Raw genomic sequence first — 18815 nt, 5'->3', positions numbered from 1 at the left:
TGCATCTGTCTTGTGCTGCATCTCCCTGTCTGCAATATCAACCTCTGATTTCTCCCTCTGACCCCGCGTTGTTGCCTATAATGGGGAGAAAGATTACTGTGAATGAGTATACCGGCGCTCTTCCCGGCGGCTTATTAGTAGACTGGAAGCGCCTCGACGGACAGCTTCTGCGGGTCCTGGCGCAGAATAAAATTCTTGATGAGAAGCTGGTTATGCGACATGCCTAAAGCCTCTGTATAATTTTCCGAAATCAGCTGTTTTTGGAGAGAGGGTGAAGACTCCAGCAATGGATGGGGGGTATCCAGGCTCTACAACATACTTGCTTTGGGGGAAGTTAGTGGATGGATTGATCTAAGAATAGGTTCTTGCATTGGCTGATCTAGAAGCTAGAATACTACTATTTCAAGCGTCGGTCCACGAAATCTCTCTGCCACTCGGGCGGCTCTAGGTGCTCCGTCCTATAATTGAAACGGTTCCATTCTCGTTGACATGCTTTTCGCCACCACACATCTTCCCCCTCCTCCCAATTCTCCCGATACTCGGGGAGAGAGCTTATATCACTGAGCTCGTCCAGTTGCCTGATCTTTTCCATCCATTCGTCGGTAGATGATGGAGTGGTTGACCTCTGGTCCTTCTTGGTTTGCGACACCTGTCGCCACAGGTATGCCGTCCACTCAGCTTCGCAATCGTCGTGTATCACGGTCGAGCTACCTTCTGATTCATAGTCTGTCTGCATGTCCTGGTTTTGTTCCTTGGTTTTCATCTTCTGAACGTGCTGAGCTTGTTCCGGTGCCTTCATCTTCTGCATGTTCTGGACGTTGACCTTCGTGTTATGAAACTCCGCCTTCTTGTGCTGAGCCTGTTCCGGTGCCTTCATCTTCTGCATGTTCTGGACGTTGCTCTTCGTGTCATGAATGTCCCCCTTCGTGTTCCGAGCCTCTTCCTTGACCTTCATCTCCTGCATGTTCTGGACGTTGTTCTTTGTGTTCTGAATGTCCGCCTTCATGTCCTGGAACGTGACCTTCCTGTGCTCAATGTCCGCTTGCATATTCTGAGCCTGTTCCGGGTCCTTCACCTTCTGCATATTGGTCTTCGAATCGGGAGCATCGGTCTGCATGTCCTGGACGTTGACCTTCGTGTCATAAATCTCCGCCTTCATATCCTTAGTCTGTTTCGGTGCCCTCGTCTTAGGCATGTTGATCTTCAAATCGGGAGCATTGGTTTGCATGTCATGGATGTTGGTCTTTGTGTCCGGAATATCCCGAGCCTGTTCCTGTGCCTTCATCTGCTGAATGTCGGCCTGCATGTCTTGGACGTCTGTGTACATGTCGTGGACGACTTCCTGCAACTTATCGACAACTGTCTGCATGTCCTGGACGTCGGTCTTTGTGTCCTGAATAACCTGAGCCTGTTCCTGTGCCTTCATCTCCTGAATGTCGGCCTGCATGTCCTGGGCGTCTGTGTTTATGTCGTAGACGACGTCCCCCAACTCATCGACAACTGTCTGCATGTCCTGGACGTTCGTCTTCATGCTCTGCATGTCGGCCTGCATGTCCTGAGCCTGTTCCTGTGCCTTCGTCTTCTGAAGGTCTGCCTGTGCCTTCATCTTCTGCATGTCGGCCTGCATGTCCTGAATGTTGATCTGTATGTCGAAGACGACTTCCTGCAACGCATAGACGACTGTCTGCATGTCCTCGACGTTGGCCTTTGTGTTATGAACCTCTGCCTGCATATCCTGAGCCTGTTTCTGTGCCTTCATCTCCTGAAGGTCCGCCTGTACCTTCATCTTCTGAATGTCGGCCTGCATGTCCTGAGCCTGTTCTTGTGCCTTCATCATCTGAATGTCCGTCTGTATCTGCATCTTCTGCATGTCGGCCTGCATGTCCTGAACCTGTTCCTGTGCCTTCATCTTCTGAATGTCCGCCTGTGCCTTCATCTTCTGCACCTCTGTCTGGGTTTCCTGAAGGCTGGACTGCATGCCCTGCACATATTCCTTGAGCTTCTGAGCGTCGGTCTGCATGTTTTGAGTGTGTGCCTCGATCATTTGAATATCAATCTGCATGTTCTGAGCGTTCGCCTCGATCATGTGGAGATGTGCCTGCGTGTCCTGAGCCTGCATCTTCTGAATGTCTGTCTGTGCCTTCATCTTCTGCACCTCTGCCTGCGTCTCCTGGAGGTTGGCCTGCATACCCTGAACATACTCCTTGAGCTCCTGAGCGTCGGTCTGCAGGCTCTGAGTGTGTTCCTTGGCCAATTGAACGTCCGTCTGCATGTCCTGGACGTTGCTCTGCATACCCTGAACATACTCCTTGAGCTCCTGAGCGTCGGTCTGCATGTCCTGAGCGCTCGCCTCGATCATCTGGACATGTGCCTGCGTGTCCTGGACAATGGCCTGCATCTCCTGCATCATGTCTTCCAGGCTGCTGCGAACGATGTCCTTCGATTCATCGCGCAAGATGTCTCGAATGTCTTGCCGAACAGTTGTCTTCATCACATCGTGGATCAATTCTTTGAGTTTGTGGACCTCCGACTCGATGATGTCGGTGGGCACCTTCAGCTTCCAGCTGTCGAGGGCTGGCTTTCCGGTTTTGAGTCCTAGGGACCCGATGGGGTTGACCAAGAACATGGTGTCGTGATCTAGGATCTGCGATCCGAGGAGGGGGTGTGAGTTCGAGGTCAAGATAGGGTGTGAGGTCGAGCGTGAGGGAGAGGTTAAAACAAGGTTCAAAGGTTGTTGGAAGTCAAGAAAGGGATTTCTGATAGTGCTCATGGAGCACGAACTGAGTTCTAACAAAGGTTTGAGAGAGTCGTGATTCTGAAAGTGCTTGTAAAGCGCAGAATGGGGTTGGAAAACGGGGGTAGAGAGGATGGTTGGGGAGGAGAAGTCGACGATGGGAATCGACGGGGGGGGGACGGGGGGATATCGTCGTCGACCTGCTCCATTGCTGCGTTGACACTGAAGGAAGGAGCACGGCAGGTGAGTAGATAATTAGGGCAAGTACGGTTAGGAGGAGGAGGAGGAGGAGAAAGATTGAGGAAGGAGAAGAAGGAAGGCGAAGCAGAATACAACAGCAGAAGGAAGGCGCCGGGAAACCGCCGGAACAGCACGCGGAACACCATACTGCAATACCCAGTGGCTGTCCGTTAAGAATATCAAGGAGGATGAGTCGTCAAGAAGAACTAGTTGTCGAAGAGAATGAGTTTTCAAGGAGGACGAGCGAAGATGGAGAAAGGTTAGGGCTGAGATCACCTGTAGAGTGAAGTAGCGGGTGCGGGGATGTCAGTACAAGGCTATCCGCGGAGAACAATCGAGCTTATTGACTTGAGGTCTATTGAGAATGAGCCACTATTAAACAATGCAGAGCAGCATAGGTATAGGCAGGTCATAGTGCGTAAGCTGTAATAGCCCGATGTCGATAGGATGGTAGATGAACAGGTGTAGCCGCCCCTTGTAGCCAATTTATCTTTCTCAATGATCCTCTTATAATATCCTCGCAAGGTAGATATATCAAGACCCTGACCGGGGATTTGAGTCAATGGATGAGGAAGCAAGTCCCCTCTAGCATTCTTGATGGCCCTCTTACAACCTCTTCGTAAGGTAAATGTCAGACAGCCTGATCTAGAATTTTGTAAATCAATACAAAAGCAAGTCCGACACTCCACAATTCCATCCCAGGCGTGGCGCGTAAGAATTCCGAGAGAGGTTCACCTGAAGTTCCCATGTTCGCTGCCTGCAACCAAAACCTTTGGCAGTTCTAGATCCAAAAGAATCATAGGCGAGTCACATAAACACCGACAAGGAAACCTATCTGCAGTACTTTCAAGTGAAATGTGAGTGTCAAGCATATAGTAGAGACTCATCTCCCATGCCAGACCTCCATCCCAGCCCGCCACACTGCACCAAGACACGAATAAACAAACCCCCAACATCAACCGCAGCGTCATAGACAGCCAAAACCCCTCAGCAACGCGACAACCCTACACCGCAGCAACAACAACAACAGACCACCCACCATTTCCTAGAACACCATACGCAACAACCTAGTTTCTCAGCACCTCAAACACTTTTGGTAATGTCTCCCGCCCTCACAATCGTGCAAACAGCATAACAGCAATCCTCCTGCGCCCGCATTCCCCTGGCCTAGCGACACAACCAACACGCAGTCTCAACCACGGCGCGCAGTCTTTCGCTACCACTGTTCCTGGCTTTTCGTTGTAGGTATATAACTTCGCTCTAGATATAGACATTGCTTCAAGGTATATGCATTACCTCGCTCCCACGGTCCCCAACCCCGCTCCTACGAATCCCCAAGACCCTCCGCTCAACCCGCCCAGCACACGCAGCACATCGCCCCCACCCCACCCTTCGACCGACATCCCCAGCTGACGCCCAGATTTCAGGCACTAGACCTCCTTTGCTCAGTCACGGAACATGTCTTCTTCATCCAGAAGCTCTAGATACGGTGCACGATCATTTCTCCGTGGTTGACGCCCTTTGCTCCGTAGGCTCACAGCCACTGCTGGCCGGTATTACCGTCCGAACGGCCCGCCATTTATGTTGGACATTTACTATACTGCAAACAATAAGCGGATTCCGTCTCGAAGGACTCTGATTTTTCGTCATCTGCATCTTTTCTGGTACCAAGCTACTTTCCTATCGTTCCTCTGTTTTCTCAATTTGTTCTTGTTCCATTGCTATAGAGGTTGGTGCTGACGTCTACTAACTAACTACATGCTACGCAGTCTCTTTCTGCCGCAATGTTCCGCTCTCCGGCCTGGCGCGTGGTCGATTGGGATGGACGCGGCCTTTCGGCATCGATCAATCCACTTCCATTAAATCGCAGAGTTCTTTCGTCCTACGTGACAATCGCGGCTATCGACATCGGATGAAAGATTTCTATTGCTAAATTCCTTGTAGTTTGTATTATCCAAGATCATGCCACCATGTGCAAGGTATGAATGCTAAGTACGGTATATCAACTCAAGGTTTCAACATAGTCGATCAAACTGTCCACCCAACCAACCCGAATGCATGCATACTCAGGGCTTCGAATCAAAACCCAGAACAGAATCATGGCATCAGTATCATAAACGACGCGGGGAGGGAGCCCCACGCATGCTCTATCAGTTTGAGTTGAGGAGGCCGTCGGCATCTCCACACACACAAGGAAAGTCAAAGAGAAAGAAGATGAATAGGGGTATAAAGTCGTAAGAAAAAAGAAAAAAAAAAGAGAGAGCCTAGACAAGGGTGGGGCTTGTTATGCATGGACGGCTTGCTCGGGAGAGCTAGGAGGTAGTTTTGGAGGTGGTGGTTGCTCGTCAATGGCAGTGCTACTACCGGCTTTGAGGGACATAGGCTCGTCGATGATGCTCAGAGGCGCTTCTCGAGTAGCGGTGGGAAAGGAGATTTCAGACATCTTGGCACTCGAATCGGCAATATCATTGTTCTCGCCCTTCTTCTCTTCAGGGAAAAGAGTCTCAGAGGCCTCCTTGAACTCCTCCGTCTCATCATAGAAATGCACACTTTCGCGCGCTCCAGGGCTGGTACTCCGCAAAGAGTGCGGGTAGCGTGGATGTAAATTGGTTTCGGAGGTAATGGACTCGCCACCGCTGCCAATAGCTGGGTCTGATGCTCGCGGCTCGTCAGACGGGGTGGGTTTCCGCAACTTCAAGCGCTCCTCCGGCGGCATATTCTGCCATTCGCTCCCGAAGGTGACGATCGAGGCCTTCTTGCCGTGTACCGTAAAGCTAGCGGACTTTCGCGACAGACCTTCACCATCATGCGTACCTTGCGCATCCTCGAGCGCGGCCAGGCTGGAGGCTGAGTCGCGTGCTTTCTTGCTTCGTGGGTGGTTTCCGTGTACGCTCGGCGCATCGCGAAGGGTACGGTGAAGACTGCGTCGGATTCGACTTGTGCGATCGATCGAGGTCCTAGATTGCGTGTCCTCGTGCTTCGATTCAGTTTCGTTATCCTTAGAGGCTAGAGACGGCCTTCGCGAGGCTTCTAGGAGACCAGTTTCCCGTAGGATGCGCTCTTCGCCTTCATCGAAACTATTGGGCACGGTAAGCTTAGATGCGTGGGATCCAAGGCTCACAACGTCCATTCGGCTGGCAGCACTAAGAACAGAAGCCTCCCGAGTGAGCCGGCTTGCACGATCAGGGGAACTTGACATGGCACGTTCCTTGGCGGCGTCAACAGAAAGACGCCTACTAGCGCGATCAGGCTGATCAAACGAAGCGAAGGATGCCGGAATGCTCGGCCTTCTCACATCCGCCGAGGCAGGGTGTGAGGGTGGCTCAGAGATGGAAGGTGGTTTTGCAGAGCTTGGATGTGGAGAAGCTTCCCGAATGGGAGAGGTGACTTGAATGGTCTCGGCTTCCTCGTACGGTCCCTCTACAGCATTGCTAGCGCTCGGAGCAGGAATCTGGAGCTGAAGGCCTTTTGGTTCAGTCGTGGGCGGGGCCTCTTTCACCTCCTCACCCAAGTCTCGAACAAGCACCTCCCTGTAGCACCTGGTACGCCATATGTCCTGTCTCACCCATTTAAGCTTGGCGGCCATGCGACCAGCTGCCATGATGACCTGTTCGCGGGCTCTAGAGTTCACGGGAGTTAGCACCTGTAAATGCCTCGCGTTCCGCAACAGATCATCGAGCTGCCTCTGGCTGACGAATAATTTCTCGTTGGCCTCTCGAATTTTGTAACGCATTAATTGAGCCTGTGATGCGAGCATGTCCTCGCCCATGTCGGCCGCAGGATTCGGGGATGGTGGTTCCCTGTCTGTCAAAGACGCAGAGGAGCCCCTGCGACTCATGCGATTGCGCTGTGCCTCGTAGTTGGTTGCTATCATCCCTTTGCTTGGAACCCCAGTGGTCTTGAACGCGGCCGCATAATTAAGTTTTGCCAGCCAATCATTCATGTCAGCTTCCGAGTTGGCCAGGAAGACCTCTTCAAGAGCGTTAGAGCGGACATAAACAAACGCATTCTTATGCTTCTTGTAACTAGAGTCAAGCAAAGCAACAGCATCTTCTGTCGGCATCATGCCATCAGGTTTGAAGTCGGTCAGAGGGGGCTTGAAGGTAACGGCCCGACGGCGACCTTCCTTGACGTGTGACTCGTGTTGGTGGATGAGGGACTTAACCCAGTTGACGTCACGGAAAAAGTACAGTTTCGAGAAAGTAAGAAGAGCGCCCCATTCCTGCCACGGAGATCGGGCTTTTTTCTTCTTTGGGTCTTTGCGCCAAAGCAGACCGACCTTTGCCACTTTGATGTCGACTAGACCTGGGCTCGAGTCAATCGGGTTCTCCATACTGGACGGCATGAAAGCGTCGGGACGGGACCGGGCGGAGACGATCTGCAGGACCGCAGATCTTGAGAATGCTCGATGGAGACCTTCTATGTCCGGGGGTCCTTCCGTGCCATCACAACGGTAAGTATCGTCGAGGTTCATGACATCCTTCAGACTTGGGCGAAGGGAGTCGAGCTTGTTGTCCATGATCAAGGTATAAGGATCTACTGGCTCTTTACCCAAGTGATCGGAGCTGGCGGTTTTGAATAGAGCTCGTCGGGGCTTTGGGAGATGACGTCCATTGAGGTTGGTGTCCTCGATATGGATGAAGGGCGTATAGGAGATGTTCTCATAGAAGCATTCAAGAATGTCCTCTGATATGCCTTCCCCTCGAGTGTTCCTCACATAGTCCGGCTTTTGCATTTTGCGCTTGTTGTTCTTGTTGAAAACATCAGTGTGCAGAATTAGGATCGAGAACGCGATAAAGTATGCCTGGTCTACAGATTTCTGAAGTCAGCTCAGTACAAATTAGGGAATCAAAGCTAGTACCTGGATTTGCGAAGATACCAGGATTACACTCGTGGTATCGATCTGCAAAGCTTTGGAGGAATCTGTCAATCTGCTGCGTCTCCTTTGGTAATTCCACCTCCATCAATAGCTTTCGAATGGCCATGTCAATTGGGTCGCCAAAGAACGAGAACCCCCGCATGTACTTGCGCAATGCGGTCTTGTGAAATTCGTCATTTGCTTGTGAGAGCACACTAGCGATAGCGCTTTTTGAAATCGCAGCTTCCAAACGCTCTAGGTACGTGGCTGGCGTGTCATCCTCCTGCCTGGCCGGATAGGATGGCGTTTTCAAGACAGGAGTGTCTGCGCCTCGGGCAGCAGGTGAACCGCTGCGAGGATAGGGTGGCTCGGAATTCTGTCGGAGTCGTTGGGGGATGCTGAAAATATCACCAAAGCTTTTGCGCCCGCTAGTCGAGGTCGACGTACGTCCGGAAGGTGTAAGATGAGGCGATGCCTGCTGCTCACTGGAACGTATGTTCGCCAAGGAGTCCAACGTTGACGAACGCGCGCGTGTAGTCAAGGGGTTTCGGTTCCTGGTCGAGGGCGTTGAACGAGCGGAGTGGGTCGAATTGGCGGAGTCATTCCTCAAAAGAGGCGGTCGGGGGGACGCAACGCCTGCGGAACGAGAAGGAGACGGTAACGGGGAGATGTTGTCTTGCTCTTGCGCATCTGGTGTAGTTGGCTTGGGGCCTGTTTGGCCATTCAAGGATTTGGGAGTGCGACCGTTCATCGATTGTGACGCAGTGGGTCTGGGTGGTAGGGGGAACAGAGGGTTGCGATTTCGTTTCAAGCGTGGCATACGGAATCGTTTCGCGCTCGATATTGAGCCTTCATTGGAGGGTACTGGACGGGCAGCTCCGTGATCACCAGAGCTCTGGTCAGACCGAGAAGACTCAGAGAACCGCACGTCAACCATCGAAGAACGATTAGACTCCGCCAGATGATCCCGCCCGTTACTCCGAATCGATGTAGTCGATAAACGACCTGACTCCTCACCGCTCACACGATAAATCGAGCGACTGGTATCCGCGGCTTGTGATCCTGTCGAAGATTGGGCGACATATCGTGGTCTTCCATGGAGACTACCTTGCTCAAGAGGGAGTTCTTCCGTCGAGGCCTTCTTGTTATCCGGGAAGAATTTGAACTTCGTCTTACGCTTGACCGGCTCGTCGATTTCATGACCCGTCGGAGCAGTCGTGATGATAGTCGGAGCTAAGAAAGAGACCCCGGCGAATGATTAGCGAGGGCTCGTAATCATAGCGATGGCAAGAATAACTCACGTGGAAGTTCGGGCACAGGAGGTATATCTTTCTCTCCTTTGGCATACGACTTGGACAGCTGAGGGTCCGACGCGTGGCGGAGTCTCATGAAGCTGAACCGGTTTATGCGCCAATTGGGACCGCTCCCCGGCAAAGGTGGATGGCCCGTATTTCTCGGTCTCGGGCTTGCGTCATCCGTGCGACTGCGTGTTCCTGTGAGACCATTGTTGCCCTGTCCTTCATTCGCATGTTCGTCGAATTCTGGGCCGGCCAGAGAGGGTGAGCGAGGGGCCGACTCGGAGCGTCTCGGGTCGAGTGCGGTCGTGGAGAGTGTGGGACGTGGTATTTGTTCGCTATGGCGGGATTGTGCGTTTGGCTCGAACAAGTAGCTCCGTCGCTTGGCTTCATTGCTATCAGAAGAACCGATCCGTAACCCCTTCCAGTGCATAGTGAGCGTGTTTCCGGCGGACGTTTCTTTGGGTAATCCTGCAGCGCAACCTATCCAAGAGACCCATTCGATTGTGTATGAAGTTTTGGTCACTAATTTCACCGCGCAGAATGTACGACACCCTATGAGACTGGGGCTGCGGGAACCTGTCGATGGTAGGGATACTGTGCGAAGACGTCACTGCGGATCAGACCGATTTGCATCGCGATCGCCTCGAAAGGGGAATATCAAGCCGGGCGGACTAGGGGGAGGTCGTTGGGCAGCGAATAGCGAGGCCGTAAAAAGGGGGGGAGGGGAGAGAGAAGGAGGGAGGAAAGGAGGCGGCGGGCAAAAGTCGATCACCGATGCAGAAATTCCCGTTTGCAAGTCAAAACCGTCGAAGCTCCCGGTAGGAGCTATTACATCGCCAGGTGAATGTGCGATTTCACTGTGTATCGAGGAATCGGAGAGAGGAATTGAAGTAACGCAGCAAGCGATCGGCCAGAAGACGGAGAGAGAGGTGTGATGCTTGTCGTTGTTGGATCCGGGGGGGTTGTGCTGGTGGTGGTAAAGAAAGTTTGGCAGGCAAACAGGAGGGGTAAAGAAATAAAAGTCAATTTTTTGAGGGGTGTTTGAGGGGAAATGTCCAACAGAGACTGCTGGTGTGAGAAAGAAGAAGAAGAAAAATGGGTATTAGGCAAGGAATGATAATAAAGAGAAAAGCGACTAAGAGACGGTGTGGGGGTAAGATGAGAGAAGGCCGAGACGAAGGGGGGAGAGGGTGGTTGGCGAGGTAAGGATAAGCTGGCGATGCTGACGACGGGCGGCGGAAGTGGAGGACTGGATGGAGTGCGTGTGTACTCACTCCGTGGGTATGAATGGATGGCCTAGGAGCCTGAGGAGGAGGCCCGCCGAGAGCAGGATTCCAGAAGAGTGACTAGTCGGATTCCAACAAGTTGGCTGTTCCTAAAGGACTAGGACTAGGACTACCGGGCCGAGATTCACACGTGCGGGTAGGTACGGTAAGATGGTAAGTTAGTAAAGTACGGAGTAAGTTACTCAGTAGTACAGCTGCAGTACCTAGTAGCTACAGAATTAATGTACGTACGTACTAGTACACCACAGGGCTGGCTGGTTAGCTCCCATTTTCAGCCCCTGTAAGATTCTTCTTCCCTGATCCGGCACTTGTCTGCTTCTGCATCTGCCTTTTTCCATACTGTATAGATATTGTGCTGTGTACTCCCGCCATATAGTGTCGATAATATGTCTCATCTGGAAGCACGGGTGAAACTGCCCGTGGTCCCAACATTGTTTCTATCTTTATCAATGGGCCAGCGACCCTGACAGTTCTGGCGTGCGTTTCTCTGATACAGTGCTTGTATACTCCGTACCCCATCCAAATATAGAGAGACGCGGGTGCATGGATGGATCTGGTAGAGATTGCGCTCTACCCTAGTTTCTCCCCTGGCCAGGATGATGCTCTTGGCCCCTTTCCTTCCCTAAACATGGGCTATTTCTAGGGATTCAATGCTGCCAAATTTAAACTTGAGAGAAATCATTTAATCTTCATTTTCAATCAATTGCTGACTAAATATAGAAAACAAAATGAGTAAGAGCTGAACGTTTAGCATTTCAAATACTTGTAACCTGGCACTGTGCACAAAACTGTACTGTGGAGGAGGATGTACAGTACATCGCGTATTCCGTACAGTACTTTGTACAGCACACGCAATCCGCAAGGCCCAAACCTATACCCACTCACGTGATCGGTGTTCTGGCCACGTCAAGCGCCCCAACTGTCGTCATCTGTCCCTTTTCCCCTTGTGTCCCCTTCCTTCACTCAGAGACTTTTTCTCAAGACTTAACGAGAGAACAAGGCCACTTGGTGGGCATGGGCAAGGGTGATTATCCACACTCTCCGCTCACTCCCCCCACCATCCACTCATGTCAAGAATCAGCATGGTCATTAGAGCCTTGGAGAGACGTTGTACCGGCACATTCCAATTGGGCAATTGCGGACCCCCTTCCCTTCTCCCTCTCAACCGCAAATGGGTTTACTCATAGGATACTTGGGGAAGTGGATGGCTACTAGGGAGGTAGGGCCTGGCCAGCCGCCCCTTCCTCTCGAACCAAGGGCCACGAAAGGAACCGAACCACCACACCAAATTCGTCCCCTTCATATCGGTCCTGAAGGGTTAGCTCTGCAATGCAGTTTATATAAAGTCAACCCGATCATCTGTTCGGCCTCCTCCGGCTTCCGCATGCGAGATGGTGTCAAGCGTTAGGCTTGGCAAGAACTCATCTCGGGGTTTTGGTTTGTCATTGACAGGGGCTAACGATACGTAAGACATAAACACCGCTCACCTGTCAGGATCAATGTTTCGTGGGGGCTAGACCCAATGCTTTCTCAATGCGACCATCCTATCGTATTCCATTCACAATTTAATTCAATCTGCATCTCAAAGAGGCAAGATAAAATAAAGCGACCGTCGCATTTCGAACAAGGAAATATCATGGGTTTGGGGGGTATCTGGTGTAGGATCGATGCCGGCCGATGCCGTTACGGGAATATATAACTACAAAGGATCGCAAGCGACGCAGACCCACATCCGATATTTGAACCGTCAAAGGTAAACCACCGACAAATTGTTCGATGTGCCTGGGCCGTCGAGCTATCGTCTATTGATAAGGTCTTCTTAAACCTGTTCTAGAAGAAACGATTTGATTTCTCCATGGGTGGTGCATGCAGGCCGCGACCGGCCGCAGCAAATCTGCACGGTCAGGGGAAACTCCATGAAAATGCCCTCCACCGCCATTAGGATGCTTTCTATCTTCTTTTCACCGAAGGCAAGGGACTTTTGAAATTTCTTGATTCCCTTTTGTACTTCACCGCACAGGAAGGGCGCTGCGAAAAAGAACGAGACCACGTTATTCCATGATATGAGTGTTGCAGGGTAGGACGAGCCCATATAACAATAGGTAGTCTGTCATGCATACCGTCGGATCACTTGGGTTTGTTGTTCGCATACAGCTTGTCGTTGTCTATTTGCTCGCTTGTTGTTTCACACGATAAAGGTGAGGATGAATCGGATCCATGATGGCGCTGAGTCCTGCGATGAGTTTGTGACATGTCAGCCGGGAAGCTGAGCAAGGAGAATGCGAGGTACGCGATCTTTCGAGTTCCGGTTCGTGTCAAGGAGAAGCGACGGTGATGGAGGAAATGTGATGCTGGCTATCAGTAACATCATCCTTTTCTTGACAAGAAGCGCTGGAGTCAGAGCTAGATAGCGACTCTCTTCGTACAAAAACATCGAGCTGTTTTCCGCTCAGCGCAGTCCAAGTCTGCAAGTATGAGAGCAAGAGCACGCACTGCCATGCAAGAGGGCACCTTTCTGTAAAAGGCTAGCTCAAAATGACCTTCCGGGCCGGTCTAGTCGAGTTGGGATTAGTGGCCGGCTCTGCCAGTCAGCGGAGTCGATAGAGAATCTGGCAGACGATGATGAGGATCCAGGCGTACTAATCCGCTGTTTGCTAATGGACAGCTCGACACAATGGCTCAATTCACACGCTTGGGTATTTCTACATGGCCCACCTCAGTATCTGGGTTCTCATACTTCGTTATCCGACGTTTGAAATGCCAGAAGAACAATTATCTTGTAACCAGAGTGTAATCAGAGTACAGTCTTTAAGGCTGCCTACTGTCTGGAAGGCGGATTTATATTTCCTTCCAAGGCATGTGAGTGGAACAACCTAATGAAACCCAGGGAGATGCACGAGTCTCTAATTGTAAATGATAGTCAAGCTTAAAAGTGACATTTTGATATCGATGCTTATCACAATTAAAATGATCGGCTAGACCCACGGTGCGACCTCGTGTCCCTGATGCCTGAGGCGGAAAGCTCAGCCTCGCCGTTGCCGTCATTCTCACACCCTCGGCTCTTCAACTTTCTTTTCTTCTCACTTCACTGCAATCAACCTTGCTATCACTCGAGTATTCCGCCAGACATTCGTCTGGGGAATTGATATGCAACCAAGGTCACCCGTACATATTCCGTGATGCACCTAACATTCGTCATGCGCTATTTTCTGTTTCTAGTCCTCCTGCTGGTCGCAACGGTCGCCCTGGTCTCCGCCGTCCCCGCAGGCTCCAGCATCACTCCACCGCCGCCGATCGAGCCCGTTCAAATTCTATCCTGCCAGCCACCCGATACCCGAAGGCCATGGACTCGGTTTCGAGACTGGATCATTGAGTCTATATGGAGTATACCAAAGTCCGCCAGCAGTTCACTGCGCGGGCACTCCCCGCCTCCCCAGGCTCTGGCGCGATACGGCAGCGATGTGGTTCTACGGTTCACCCTGCGCAACGAGGATCAAGCGGAAGTACTGGCTCAAGCAGCTGATATCTTGTTCCTTGACGTCTGGGCGTCGACGCCCCAATTTGTCGATATCCGTTTGGCCCAGGAAGTGGTAAGTCTCCGACTGATTGATTACTGATAACATGCACCGACGCTGATAACGCTTGCGGCGCCTAGATCCCCTCACTTCTCGGCTTATTACCCGCCTCCCTCCACACTGCCTACACCCCCTTGATCGATGATCTAGCACACAGGATTTATGCCTCTTACCCGAGTCGCAGACCGGTGGGGCTCAATGGACAGTCGGGTTATATCTCCTCAGGTCGGCAAGCCACGCAACTCGGCGAGGTCTTTTTCCACGAATACCAACCCCTTGGCGTCATTGTGCCCTGGATGCATCTGATGGCTTCGATGTTTCCTTCCCATGCGCAGATGACCAACGTGGGAATATCCTATGAGGGCCGAGAAATTCCCGCACTCCGACTGGGTGTAGGCAGCAATCGTGACAAGAGCCCCACGCCGCGCAAGACCATCCTCCTCGTCGGGGGGAGTCATGCTCGTGAATGGATCAGTACCTCGACAGTGAACTACGTTGCCTACAACCTGATCACCAAGTACGGTAAGTCCAAGGCGGTCACCCGGCTGCTGGAGGACTTTGACTGGGTGTTAGTACCCACGCTCAACCCCGACGGCTACGTGTACACCTGGGAGACGGATCGTCTCTGGCGCAAGAATCGCCAACAGACCAGTCTGCGGTTCTGTCCTGGGCTGGATCTCGATCGGACATGGGATTTCCAATGGGACGGCGAGCGGACGCGCTCCAACCCCTGCTCCGAGAACTATGCGGGAGACGAGCCATTCGAGGGGTTGGAAGCACAGCAGCTGGCCCAATGGGCTCTCAATGAGACGCAGAGCAACAACGCCGAAATTGTCAGCTTTGTGGATCTGCATTCCTATTCGCAGCAGATTCTGTATCCTTTTTCATACTCGTGTTCGTCTGTGCCACCTACCCTGGAAAGCTTGGAAGAGCTTGGCCTCGGGCTGGCCAAGGTCATCCGGTATGCCACGCATGAGATCTATGATGTCTCATCGGCGTGTGAAGGCACGGTCACCACGCGAGCGCCGGACAGTGGACGCTTCTTCCCCATCGGTGGATCCTCGGGTGGTAGCGCTCTTGACTGGTTCTACCACCAGCTACACGCGACCTATTCTTATCAGATCAAGCTCCGCGACCGTGGTAGCTATGGGTTTTTGCTTCCCGCGGAGCATATCATTCCCACCGGGAAAGAAATCTACAATGTGGCCTTGAAGTTGGGATCCTTCCTTCTCAAGGGGAATGCCTTCGACGTTGACTGGGAGGCCGAGATGGAAGACATCGGAGTGGTTGCTACGTCGGAGGATGATTTTAAGTCTGTTACTGGAGACCACCTGTCTGTAGTCGATGACGAGGCCACGGCCCCCGACACTGACCCAGACGAACCAGAGGAATGGGAGGTGGTGGATTGGACGGAGCAACATTCGTTCGAGTTCCGTCGGTGATCGAGTTGACTTTACAGAAAAGTCTGCACTTGCGATTTGTTTCTTTCTCCACCCGGGGGCGATACCTAGCTGATGGCTTGGGACGATGATTCTACGACTATGACTAATGATGCTTGTTTGGCAGCATGGGATGAACCAGGAACCAGTGTATATTTTTTTTATTAATCTTTTGGTACAATCTATGACTGTTGATATCTGACCGAGATGACTTTATCACTATGTTTCACTGTTTTCACCGTGGCCATCTTCTGGTTCACTTAAGTAATGCTATGGATAGGTGCGGCCGTGACGATCGCCTACTGTTTTAGGCACCGAATCCGTGCGAAGTCTTGCCCTCGTGTCTTGGCCATGATAAAGTTTCTTGGGTGCCAAGCTGGCTATCGCTCCAATTTACCAGGAAGTCAGAGAGTTTGGTCAGGTTACACTGATAGAGGGGAAAGGGGCGGGGGGGGCGAAATTGGGAGACGATGTTAGTGGGTGAGATGAGTAATGGGCTGTGTGGGCGGGATATTGTGAACTGGTGCAATGATAAGCGGCGGCGGCGGATGGTGATAAGCGGTGCTTGGCGGGATAAGCAGAGGCAATGCATTGGGTAATGCCAATCCTGCCAAGCCCGTTCCCCGCGGGGTGTGATTAAAGCCTGACAGAGAGCCGTGGTTGACGGGAGGAGAGAAGAGGAGAGAAGTCTTCCACATGAATCTATCAACAAATATCCTCACGTTCGGGGACTGTACAGAAATGCGCACGATCTGAGAAGCTGGAACAGGCAATATATCAATTCCCCCAAATGCAGCCAGCATGCAAAGTGCCAAGGGATCCGCCTCGGGTCCAGACCACACCCACCAGTGAATGGTTGCGATAATGCAAAGAGAGGAAGTGCTTACTTTGGTGCAGTGCCTCGTGGATGGGACGAGCCGCGGAGAGGGAACAGGGGCCGACGCCTATCATCGGCTGTCCAGTACGGGCTAACTACGGGCAGTCAGATGTCATATCATATCATATCATATCCCACCTTCCAATGTTACCTCCCCCGGCCTGAAGATCAGCCTAGTTCCTAACAGTCGCCGCGCTATTTTCTTTTTCTCACCTTCCCCCCCCTGCTCGACCTTCTCCATCTCTCTCTGTCTTCTTTTCTCATTCTTTTCAACCTCTCGTTTCTTCCTCCTGTTAAAGACTATCACACAAACTCACGGTCTACACTGCAGCTATCTCCTCAGATGGGCTACAGAGAGGAGCCCCTCTTCAAAGAGGGCTATGCGACCGATGTACTCACAGCGGAAGAGAGCACAATCCAAGCTCCTGGTGACAATGAGCTCCATCGTGCTCTCAAGGCCCGCCACATCACCATGATCGGTGCGACCCTGTTCTGTCCGGCTGCACCTGCCATTGGGAAACTAATCCGGGGTCTCTAGCGATCGGCGGGGCGATTGGAACAGGTCTCATCATCGGAACAGGATCTGCTCTTGCAAAGTAAGTTCTTTCCCGGAAGCTGTGTGCAGAGAGTGAGCTGACATTTTCCTCAGAGCTGGTGTAGGTGACTGCTTGCTCCGAATATCACAGATTAACATCTGACGCGCATCTAGCCGGCCTCTATCCTCATCTCTTACTCTATTGTCGGTCTTGTTGTCTACATGGTCATGTGTGGTCTGGGAGAGATGGCTGCCTGGCTGCCGTTGTCTTCGGGCTTTACTGGTTATGCTGTTCGATTCTGCGACCCGGCACTGGGCTTTGCTATGGGCTATACGTACGTTGATTTTAAATGCTACCTGTGTTCGTTGCACTGACAGCAAGCAGGTATTGGTTCAAATACATCATCGTCACTCCCAACCAACTCACCGCAGGCGCACTCGTCATATCCTACTGGATCGACAAAGAACGAGTCAATCCGGGCGTATGGATCACCATATTCCTCGTTTTGATCGTCTCGATCAACTACTTCGGAGTGCGCTTCTTTGGCGAGTTCGAGTTCTGGCTTTCGTCATTCAAGGTCGTCGTGATTCTCGGGTTGATACTGCTGTCTTTCATCCTCATGCTCGGGGGCGGCCCGGACCACGACCGCAAAGGGTTCCGCTACTGGAAGAACCCCGGTGCATTCAACACCTACATTGACGACGGACCAGCCGGTCGGTTTTACGCCTTCTGGGCGACCATGGTCTCTGCCACATTCGCGTACCTGGGCACCGAACTGGTGGGTGTGACGGTTGGCGAAGCGGAGAATCCCCGCAAGACCATCCCCAAGGCCATCAAACTGACCTTCTACCGCATCGTGGTGTTCTATATCCTCAGTGTGCTGCTCGTCGGCACTTTGGTTCCGTACGACTCGGACGAGCTCATCTTCGCCACGAAGCAATCCTCCTCGGCCGCCGCGTCGCCGTTTGTGGTTGCCATCGTGCTCGCTGGTATTCCTGTCCTCCCGCACATTCTCAACGCCTGCATCTTGCTGTTTGTCTTCTCCGCTGCCAACTCGGATCTCTACATCGCTACCCGTACCATCTACGGGCTGGCCAAGGAGAACAAGGCCCCCAAGTTTCTGGCCAAGACCGACCGGCGCGGTGTACCGATCTACGCACTGGGGGTGTGCGCGGCAATCGCGTGCATCGCGTACATGAACGTTTCCTCCGACTCTAAAGTAGTGTTCGGCTACTTCGTCGACCTCGTCACGATTTTCGGACTGTTGACCTGGGTCTCGCTGCTGATCACGCACATCTACTTCGTGCGGGCGCGCAAGGCCCAGAATGTGCCCGTCAGCGACCTGGCGTACCGGGCGCCGTTCGGGGTGTACGGATCCTACGCCGCGTTGGCGTTTTGCATCCTGATCTGCCTGACCAAGAGCTTCGACGTGTTCACGCACAACAAGAAGTGGGGCAACTTCAACTACAAGACCTTCATCACGGCGTACCTGGGCATCCCGCTGTATCTGTGCCTGATCGGCGGGTACAAGCTAGTGACGCGATGCTCCGGGGTGGATCCGTACCAGGCGGATCTGTGGAGCGGGAAGGATCAGGTGGATGCAGAGGAACGGGAGTATCTGAGGCGGAAGGCGATGATGGAGGAGCAGCACCAGGGGGCGAGTTGGTTCTATCGGAAGTTTGTGGCGTGGTTGTTTTAAGTGGAGGGAGTAGTCAGTCATATGTGGAGGGGCAACACGGGGTAATGAGCTATGACATTTGTTTCTACTTAGGAGATAGTTAGTAATGAGAGTTCTGGAGTAGTCTAGATGGAAGAATCTGCATGAGCAGTACATAGTGCAGTAGCAAATCGTTATCCCCGTCTATTTCCGAGAATTGTGAAGTCCAAGTATCTGGCCGATGAATTGGCAATGCAAGACATACATACGTAGCTCAGGCTGTTGTGGGACCGAGGGGAATAACTCCGACCCGGG

General features: G+C 52.3%; 4 protein-coding genes across 4 annotated transcripts; 3 read left to right on the top strand and 1 right to left on the bottom strand.

Annotated features, from left to right (window-relative positions):
- The first annotated feature begins 4867 nt into the window (after positions 1-4867).
- BO95DRAFT_220358 (uncharacterized protein) lies at positions 4868-5198 on the top strand. Its single transcript, XM_025581192.1, has one exon. The coding sequence runs from the start codon at positions 4956-4958 to the stop codon at positions 5136-5138; it is 183 nt and encodes a 60-aa protein (XP_025446558.1). The 5' UTR covers positions 4868-4955; the 3' UTR covers positions 5139-5198.
- Positions 5199-5258: 60 nt separating this feature from the next.
- BO95DRAFT_353127 (Arf family guanine nucleotide exchange factor SYT1) lies at positions 5259-9560 on the bottom strand (the record flags this gene model as incomplete). Its single annotated transcript, XM_025582168.1, has 3 exons — positions 5259-7783; positions 7836-9065; positions 9134-9560. The coding sequence occupies 3 exons, from the start codon at positions 9558-9560 to the stop codon at positions 5259-5261; spliced, it is 4182 nt and encodes a 1393-aa protein (XP_025446557.1).
- Positions 9561-13504: 3944 nt separating this feature from the next.
- BO95DRAFT_438776 (putative metallocarboxypeptidase ecm14) lies at positions 13505-15637 on the top strand. Its single transcript, XM_025585596.1, has 2 exons — positions 13505-14006; positions 14072-15637. The coding sequence occupies exons 1-2, from the start codon at positions 13614-13616 to the stop codon at positions 15431-15433; spliced, it is 1755 nt and encodes a 584-aa protein (XP_025446556.1). The 5' UTR covers positions 13505-13613; the 3' UTR covers positions 15434-15637.
- An 805-nt stretch (positions 15638-16442) lies between these two features.
- On the top strand, positions 16443-18582 carry BO95DRAFT_220320 (dicarboxylic amino acid permease agtA). The gene is made up of 5 exons (XM_025581191.1): positions 16443-16786; positions 16846-16903; positions 16957-16963; positions 17017-17177; positions 17228-18582. The coding sequence occupies exons 1-5, from the start codon at positions 16651-16653 to the stop codon at positions 18540-18542; spliced, it is 1677 nt and encodes a 558-aa protein (XP_025446555.1). The 5' UTR covers positions 16443-16650; the 3' UTR covers positions 18543-18582.
- Positions 18583-18815: the final 233 nt, after the last annotated feature.

This window comes from Aspergillus brunneoviolaceus (assembly GCF_003184695.1).
Source record: "Aspergillus brunneoviolaceus CBS 621.78 unplaced genomic scaffold BO95scaffold_6, whole genome shotgun sequence".
NCBI lineage: Eukaryota > Fungi > Ascomycota > Eurotiomycetes > Eurotiales > Aspergillaceae > Aspergillus > Aspergillus brunneoviolaceus.
The sequence above is the reverse complement of the archived record's forward strand: the minus strand, read 5'-3'. Positions and strand labels throughout refer to the sequence as shown.